At 57.8% G+C, this 9039-nt stretch overlaps 1 protein-coding gene across 1 annotated transcript; it reads left to right on the plus strand.

Annotated features, from left to right (window-relative positions):
• Nucleotides 1-6052: 6052 nt before the first annotated feature.
• Nucleotides 6053-9027, plus strand: AANAT (aralkylamine N-acetyltransferase). The gene is made up of 4 exons (XM_043585652.1): nt 6053-6251; nt 7052-7288; nt 7576-7730; nt 7957-9027. The coding sequence occupies exons 2-4, from the start codon at nt 7126-7128 to the stop codon at nt 8260-8262; spliced, it is 624 nt and encodes a 207-aa protein (XP_043441587.1). The 5' UTR covers nt 6053-6251; nt 7052-7125; the 3' UTR covers nt 8263-9027.
• Nucleotides 9028-9039: the final 12 nt, after the last annotated feature.

Raw genomic sequence — 9039 nt, forward strand, 5'->3', positions numbered from 1 at the left:
TCACCCTGGCAAGGACCCCGGAAGTTGGTGCTAACACACCGCCAGGGCGGCTCTTGGCAGCTTGGAGAGAACGATCCAAGAGCACCCGCCCCCTGGCTGGCAGGGCTGCTCTCAGTTCAGGAAGCTTCCTCAACCAAGGTCAATGCAGGGCAAAGAGGCCTGCCCCCTGCTTCATTCAATCTGGGTGTCTCTGAAGGGCTTCCTGGCTCCTGAGCTCCCACGAGATGGGCTGAGGCCTCTGTGGCAATGACATCAACATGACGGACCTCTCCCTCCACCCAGGGCTGCTTCCCCTGCTCCCTGACAGGGTCGGCCCCCGAGAGCTCTCCCCAGCGAGACTGCCGCGTGCAATCCTCTATCTCGGTTTCTGTTTCCCGGGGAGCCTGCACGTAACAGACTAAGTTTGAAAAGGTAAACTAGGCAAAATGTGCTCAGTGCAAGGCGTGCAGGGCGGATCTGAAGTCCAGGGAAGGAGTTAAGAGAAACAAGCCGCCCTCAGAACCACCAAAAATCGCAACCAGTGGGGCATCTGGGTGGCTCAGTCGGTTAAGTGTCCAACTCTTGGTTTCGGCTCAGGTCATGATCTCGTGGTTCGTGAGTTCGAGCCCCACGTCGGGCTCTGCGCTGACAGCACAGAGGCTGCTTGGGATCCTCTGTCTGCCCCTCTCTCTCTGCCTCTCCCCCACTCTCTGTCTCTCTCTCAAAAATAAATAAATGTTAATAATAATAATAATAAATGCAACTGGTTGCACAGATGACATAACAGGGCTGCCTTCCCTGCCCCTTTGGGCCTTTCCGTTGCTTTGCATGGAAAATTGGGGTCTCAGAGACATCATCAGAGTGTCTCTGGGCCCTGTCTCTCAAGGGGCCCACTTCTCAGTCTCCCCCAGGTGGACTCCCCCGGGCCCTGTAGTGGGAACCAGGCCATTATCACATTGAGGAGAGGAGGGAGGAGCAGGTGCAGCCCCGTGTGGGAAGTTCCCAGAGGTCCTGGGACCAGGGCGTCACTCACCTGGGCCCAGGTGGATGCTCGCTGCCACACTGTGCCAGGCTCTGTGGGTGCGTCAGAGTCATTGCAGGTGATGGTGCTGGTGAGGGGAGAGGGGGATGGAGGGATAAGATGGGGGTGGGGGAAGTCTTGCCAATGGGTCCGCGTGTCTTTAATTTTTATTTATTTTATTTATTTTTTAATTAAAAATTTTTTTAATGTTTATTTTATTTTTGAGAGAGAGAGAGAGAGAGAGAGAGAGCACAAGCAGAGGAGGGGCAGAGAGAGAGAGAGGGAGAGAGAGAATCCCAAGCAGGCTCTGCACTATCAGCGCAGAGACTGATTCTGGGCTTGAACTCACGAACCATGAGATCATGACCTGAGCCAAAATCAAGAGTCAGACGCTTAACCAACTGAGTCACCAGGCGCCCCGGGGCAGTGTATCTTTAACAGGTGGCCTCTGCCCTGCTGTCACCTCTGCTTTGCCACCATGAGGCCGCTCCCCTGGCTCTGCCCTCACGCCTCCCCACCCCTCTCTTCTGAAAGACTTCAAGGCCTCCGGGGGCCTCCGTGATAAGAGCATCTGAGATCTCGTCTCCATTCTGGCTGCACTTGACGTTGCTGACTGCCCCATGGCTGGGACTCTGGGAAATGTCTTTATCCTTTTCCCTTCTTCCTGCTAATGTCTCCTTCCTCCCAAAGAGTGGACGTTCCTTAGCCAACACGCAGCCCCTCAGAACACTCTTTCAGTACCCAGACCTCCGTCGTCTACCCCATCACGACTATGGCCACATCTGTACCCGTCATTCTTGCCGCTTCAGATCGTTAGTGGGATAGGGGCTCAGCTGGGTCAGAGGTGAGGCTGAGACAGGTGAGGAGTTAGGTAACATGACCCTTGTGTGGGGGTGGGGAGGTGGGGGGTGTCTCTATGGGCCCTGGACAGCCTTGCTCCAAGCTATCATAGAATGTTCTGGAGCCCTACAGCAGGAAGCCAAGCCATCGCCCACGGTTTGCTTGGGACCAAAGAACCGTGTGGGAGAGAACCGGAGCCCAGCCCATAACTGCCATTCACCTGTACATAGACCCGTCTGGTGGACTGGGAGACCAGGCCGGAGGGAGTGAGGGCGGCACCCCTAAGGGGGAGACATCCAGTGAGAAGGAGTGTGGTTTGGAGGCCAACGGGCAGAGTCAGAACTGGGGAGCAGTGGTTACAGGACCCTTTCAAGGGAGCTGGTGCTTCTCAATGTGAGAAGACTGGCAAAGAGCAAAATCATACCAGGGCGCCTGGGCGGTCCAGTCAGTTAAGCGTCCGACTTCGGCTCAGGTCATGAGCTCCTGGTTCGTGGGTTCAAGCCCTGTGTTGGGTTCTGTGCTGACAGCTCAGAGCCTGGCGTCTGCTTCAGATTCTGTGTCTCCTTCTCTCTCTCTGTCCCTCCCCCCCGCCTCAAAAATAAACATTAAAAAAAAAAAGAGCAAAATTATATCAATAGGGGATCTAAAAAGAAGCACCCTGAGCCAGTGGTCCCCCACACAGGACACTGGGTCACACTGACTCCATCAGATACGCAGCTCACCTCTGGTTCTGCTGTTGGAGAGCCTGTGATGTCCTCTGTGATGCCTGTCACATAGATGGCCCTCTTCTCTTGCCCCCTGAGCCTGGACAGAGCCTCAGAACATGCGGGGGGGGGGGGGCATTCAGGGCAGAGGGCACTCTAAGGTGAGTCTGAGCTTCTGAAGGGAGTCCATTTCTCTTAGGGGGTCCCTACTGGGACCAGTCTCATCTTGGCAGGGCCCTCATGGAGTTCACAGCAGTTCTGGCCTGTTGCGGGAGGGTCGGGGGGGAGAGAGGTGGGGATTCTTGATCTGTTTTACACCCTTGACCTCTGCCCAAGACTCCACTTGCAAAGGCGTGCAAAAGTTTGAACCCCTGCTCTGGGCACATGGCTAGGTAGGCACGCTCTCTCTCCCCACAAGGCACACAAACAGGATGCCAACCTACAGCTCGGAGAACATGTACCTTTTTTTTTTTTTTTTTTAAATAAACTTACCACATGCAGGGCCCGAACTCATGACCGACAGACCCAGAGTCACATGCTCTGCTGACGGAGCCAGCCGGGTGCCCCTTGGAGAATGTGTACTTTGAACAGTGGTTCTCAGGCCTGGCTGCGCAGAGGAAGCCCCTGGGGGAGGAGCTATGCTCCCGAGGCCCTACCCCAGAACTTAAAATGAGAATCTCTGGGGAGGTGACACAGTGCTTGGAATTTTTTAAAGCTCCCAGATGATTTCAGGGTGCAGCCAGGCACGGGAGCCCTGCTTTGAAGCCGGGGGAGTTGGATCGGTCACAGTAATGGCTAGCGACATCACACCATGATGTACACAAGGACTTCAGCCCTACCCGAGGCTCGGACACCTTCTTCCCTGTGCCCCGGTGCAGGCACGCAATTCTTCCTGGTTCCCTCACTGCCCCTTCCCTGGCCTGTGCTGACCACTCCCTTTCTCAGACCTCACAGACAGAGTAGCCAGATAAAACACAGGATGCCCAATAAAATCAGAATTTTTTAAAAAAATCTATTTTTAACTTCGAATAGAGTTGACCTAAATGTCGCATGAGTTTCAGGTGGAAATCAGAATTTTGGATCAACAATTTTTTTTGTGTAAGTGTGTCCCAAATATTGCAGGGGACAGACTTATACTTAAGAAAATTTGTCGTGGGGATGGGGCGCCTGGGGGGCTCGGTTGGTTAAGTGTCCGACTTTGGCTCAGGTCATGATCTCCCAGTTTGTGAGTTCGGCCCTGTGCGGGGCTCTCTGCTGTAACACGGAGCCTGCTTTGGATCCTCTGCCTTCCCCCTCTCTGCCCCTCCCCTGCTGGTCCTTTCTCTCTCTCTCTCTCAAAATAAATAAATAAACTTAAAAATAAGTTATTTGTGGGGCACCTGGCTGTCTCAGTCAGTGGAATGCATGACTCTTCATCTCAGGGTTGTGAGTTCGAGCCCTAGGTTTGGGTGTAGAGATTAGCTAAAAGGAACATCTTTAGGCAGCTCTTTCTGCCCACGGGGTCCTGTCCCCATGCTGTGACAAAATCACCTTTTTGCACCGAAAAAAAGTAAAAATAAAAACAAAAATAAAATCCTAAAAAAAAAAAAAGTTGTTTACCTGAAATTTGAATCTCACAGGGCTTCCTGCATTTTATTTGCCAAATCTGCCACCCTTATTCACAAGGTACATCCCTTGAGGCCACTCTGTTGGTCAGATGAATTTGATGACAGCTCCTCGTGGGGAAGGACACCCCGAGGTCCGGAAGCGGTTGGTGTTCCGACAGGCCTCCAGAGATCATCACTCAGCAAGGCTGGGACTAGAGACAAATGCAGTCACTCTTGACCTTTCTCTTAATTTCACTACAGAGGCGTCCTTCTCTGTCTCCGTCACCCCCGTGTGTCCGTCACCCATCTCTTTCCCTCTCATCGCTGATGGCATACTGTCAGGTTCTTCAGTTGATGGGGACAGCTCACCCTCCCTTTCCCTCCCCTGCCCCCTTGGGGGATCGGGTCCCCCAGCTCAGCCATGTTTAGTATAATGATGTCCTATCTTCGTCTCTGAGGTTCCATGTGTCTAGAGGTGTTTTCCAGAAAGAATAGGGCCATACAGTGGTCAATCAGAAGAGAGGCAGATTCGATAGCCTGCTCTTCTCTGGTGGCTCTGGGCGGTGGCGATGGGCGTGAGGGGGTGCGGTGGAGCCACAGGGTCTAAGAAGGACAGAGAAGACCTTTCCTGAGACCTTGAGGTTGGAGGTAGAGGTGCCCAGTCCCGGTCCTGGACCTGTCTTCCCAACCAGGCCCGAAAGCCAAGCGTGAGGAGGTCTTCTGGATGGTCCCGAGAGGTCTGTCGTGGGCCCCCAGAAGGGGAAAGACGGGAAGTGCCTGGTAGCAGTTGGGGTGGGGGGCACGTTAAGCTCTGGGGGTTCTGCTGGGCCTCACACAGCAGAGAGGCCCTGGGAGGAAGGGATCCCACAGATAGGAGCATGGGTGCAGGGGCATCTGGGCTGGTCTGGGGACCCCGATGTCAGAGCCACGTAGGCAGAGCTCCGGGACCATGGCAAGAGCAGGCCCTCCTTCTGCGGCGGGTAGACAGGGCATCACCAGGGTGATGGCAGGGGGGCATGAGTCACTAAGGACCTCTTGCTTGTTGAGGCTGGTTTTCGTGACAGGTGATGAGCGAGCGGTGAGCGTGGGACTTTGACTCTTACTTCTGGACCTGGGTCTTTTCCTCAGAGTGCTCTGGAAAGGGGTAGGCTGGTTACATACGTGGAGGGGGTAATTTATGAGGGCAGGACGTAGAGGGGTGTGTCTGGTGATCAGTGGCTTGTCTCCGTCTACCCGGCAAGGTCTGAATACGGCTGCCTCCAGCCCTGCCTGCCTCTCCAGGCTCACTGAGATCGGGGCATTTCCTCCCAAGGCCAATGGGACACCCACTGGCTCCCCTCGCTTTGGCAGACCCTGACCTGAGGACACAGTCTGATTGATGGTCAGTAGGAGTGTGAAGGCGCGGATCTGTCATGTGGAAAATCAACACACCCTGTAATTGCGTGACACAGGGGGACAGCCCGGGGTTGCCTTTCTGACCTCGACGACTTGCTGGGAGGCTCTAAGCAGGTTCTTCAGCCTCTCTGAGCCTCTGTTCCCTTCTCTATAAAATGGGGTAATACTGGGCAGGCCTGTCATGTGGATTAAAGGACACTCGTACCCGAGGCCCAGCACACAGTAGACGCCACAAAGGGTAGCACTCCCAGCCTGCAGAAGCTGAAAGGACCCTCAGAGGTGGGCTTGCCCAAGCCTCCAGAGCACAAAGGGTGAATGCCTGTCCCAGCCAGGCAGAGCCAGGGCCGGGATTAGAGCTGGACCCCTGAGGTTTTAGCCCTGTGCTCTCCCCGCCCCTCCCCCCGCCCCTCTCTGGGGCCTTCATCAATCACTGTAATCCCTTGTGCATCCAGTATGTCGTGCTGATGTCTGACAGGCAGAGACAGGGCACGGAGCCGCACAGCCCTGCTGGCTTTGTCCTGCTGGTGTGACAAGGAGGCGGGGCAGGGATTATAAATCGCTGAGAACATCCCATGTTCCCCAGTGACGCCTGCTGCAACAGGCGAGCTGCGCACGGAGGGGGCGTCCCAGATTCCCCCCCCCCCCGCCCCCGCTCCTGTGCCTGCGGACCACCTCCGGGGTGATCGGCTCTGTGGTGGGAACACTGGGCCCCTGCTGAGGGTGCTGGTAAGTGGGACCCCTGCTCCTGGCTCCCAGCCTTCAGGAACAGGAGCTACCCTGCCTGGGGCTTCTGGATGTAGGGAGAAAAAGTAGAGGGGGGGGGGCGGTGAGGCAAGGCACGTATGGAAGCCATGGGCTTTTTAAGGGAAGGATGGCCTCCTCTAAGAATCCCCAGGGTATTCTGGGAAAGACATGGCGCCACAGGGGCACAGCAGCTGAGCCAGGGACAGGGCGGGAGGGGTCTCGCTGCTCCCCAGGCCCGCTCCCTTCTCCCTCAGACTACCCCTGCACTCCTGATGCCTTCCGCATGCGTGCACGGTCCAGTCTGAGGCCATCTGAGTAAATGTGAAGGTTCCCTGAGAACCCGCTTTGGTTAAGGGCCTTTTGCTCCAGGGCCAAGGGCCGAACCCGCCTAGAAAGCCGGAGCCACGGTATCTTTCACCCAAAGGACCAGAAAGTCTCCTTCTGGGCAGATAAGACCAACTGTGTCAGAAGTGGTCGGTGGCCACCCGTCCCCAGGCTCCACAGAGCCCTGCCCACCCTTCCCACCGCCTCCTGAGACCTGGGTGTCCCTGGAGGGCAGTGAGGCCAGATCTGGAGGTGTGGAAGGGCTGTACCGCGGGTACTTCTGTCTGAGACGGAAAGCGGTGGGGGGGGGAGAGGGCACCAATGTTTACGGCCCCCAGGTCTGCTTTGGGACTCACCTGACCCCAGGTCCGGCCACAAGAGGCAAGACGCGCCGTCACCCTGGCCCGCCCCTATCGGAGAGGAGGACCGTACCCCTGACCCTCGCTCCTCCCCGATAGGTGCCGCAGGACCCTTTCCGGCCACCAAGGCCACTTCTGAAGCTGGGGCACCCGGGGACGCACCAGCATCCAGGATGTCCACACAGAGCACGTACCCGCTGGAGCCCGAGGCCTCGCAGCTGCAGCCGGAGACCCCAAAGGCCCCAGGCCACCAGCGGCGTCATACGCTTCCCGCCAACGAGTTCCGCTGCCTCACCCCGGAGGATGCTGCCAGCGTGTTTGAGATTGAGCGTGAAGGTGAGTGGGCCCCGCACAGGGTCTGGACGCTGACGCGTCTGTCCATGGGGAGGAGCCCCTGTCCTTGGTGGCTGGGCCCCCAGAGTATCAGATCAAGTGTGTGTGTGTGTGTGTGTGTGTGTGTGTGTATGCATGTGCGTGGGGATGGGAAGAGCCCCGAATCCCGCTTTCCTATGGGGGAGGGGTGGGGAGTGGGAAAGCACACCTGGGCTTCTGAGCAGATGCTCGGTGGCCAGTGGCATGTGGCACGGTGACTGCTGAGTCACACGCCGTACCTCCCCTTGCAGCCTTCATCTCTGTCCTGGGCATCTGCCCCTTGTATCTGGAGGAGATCAAGCACTTCCTGACCCTGTGTCCAGAGCTGTCCATGGGCTGGTTCCAGGAGGGCCGCCTTGTGGCTTTCATCATCGGCTCGCTTTGGGACCAGGAGAGACTCACTCAGGTGAGGGCAGGCGCCCCTGGGCTGTGACTTCTTCCTCTGGGCCTCTCCCGGGTCAAAAGGACCCACCACTTTGGAGGGCACGGCTCCCAGTTTGGGGCCCTCCTTGGGTAGGAATGGAGCCCCGATTGGAGGCACTCGAGAGACGCTTGCTCGGCCAGTGGAGCTAGCTGGGGAGGCAGGTTATCGACAGAGATGCCCTGGACTCACATCCCTTGCCCATTCCCAGGAGTCGATGACACTGCACCGGCCCGGGGGCCACACCGCCCACCTACGCGCCCTGGCCGTGCACCACACTTTCCGGGGACAAGGCAAGGGCTCCATCCTGATGTGGCGGTTCCTGCACCACCTGGGGAGGCAGCCAGCAGTGCGCCGGGCCGTGCTCATGTGTGAGGATGCGCTGGTGCCCTTCTACCAGAAATTCGGCTTCCGCCTCGTGGGTCCATGCGCCATCACCCTGGGCTCGCTCACCTTCAATGAGCTGCAGCGCTCCATGTGGGACCATGCCTCCCGGCGTAGGAACAGCGGCTCCTGAAGTCACTGCTCCCCGCACACCCCCCCCCCCCCACCTGGGGGCTCCTACCCGGCCCCAATTTCCCGTTCTCTCCCCAACCCAGCTGCCCAGCAAGCTTCGGTGATACACTTCCCAGCCTATCCTTGTGAGGCTCTCTGGACCACCCCTCTCCCCGGCCCACATTCCAAATTGTGCCAGGGGTGGGGAGTGGTTGATAACCGGGGACAGCAGGAGGTGTCCTGCGACCCACCTCAGCGATCCTTCATTCTCGGGAACCAATGGGGGGCCCTCTGGGCAGGCAGCATCGTTGTCCCCGTGGGTTGGGCCTGGTGCTCCGAAGGCCCTTACCCTCCCCAGCCTCACGGAGCCCCTTTCTCATCCTCTGCCCCGGAATGAGGGGTAGCTGGGATCAGGAAAGAGCAGAGGCTACCTCCTAGCTCAGCCCCTGTGCCCCCCACCCCTGGCCTCGGACCCCCTGGGTCCTCTCGTCACTTCCCACATGGCTCCTTGATGTGGGGTCAGGGCTGTGGGTGGGGCCCAGTGAGCGGACGAGGGCTGTGCCTTCCCCCCACCGTCTCTGCCAGGGGCAGCCAGACCCTCACCGCCCCTGGGCTCCAGGCATTTAACCCGGCCCTCTCAAGGGACCCCCTGGGACCCCAAACCTGGTTTCTGGCCCAAGCAAATCCCCCACAAGTTTTCCGCCATCCCTTTAGGCCGAGGCCCCGCCCCTGAGCTCGTGGCTGGCCCCGCACCGCAAAATAAAGTTCCAGCTTTCACTCTGCTAGAGCCCCTCGGGTC

This window comes from Prionailurus bengalensis, chromosome E1 (genome assembly GCF_016509475.1).
Source record: "Prionailurus bengalensis isolate Pbe53 chromosome E1, Fcat_Pben_1.1_paternal_pri, whole genome shotgun sequence".
Lineage (NCBI taxonomy): Eukaryota > Metazoa > Chordata > Mammalia > Carnivora > Felidae > Prionailurus > Prionailurus bengalensis.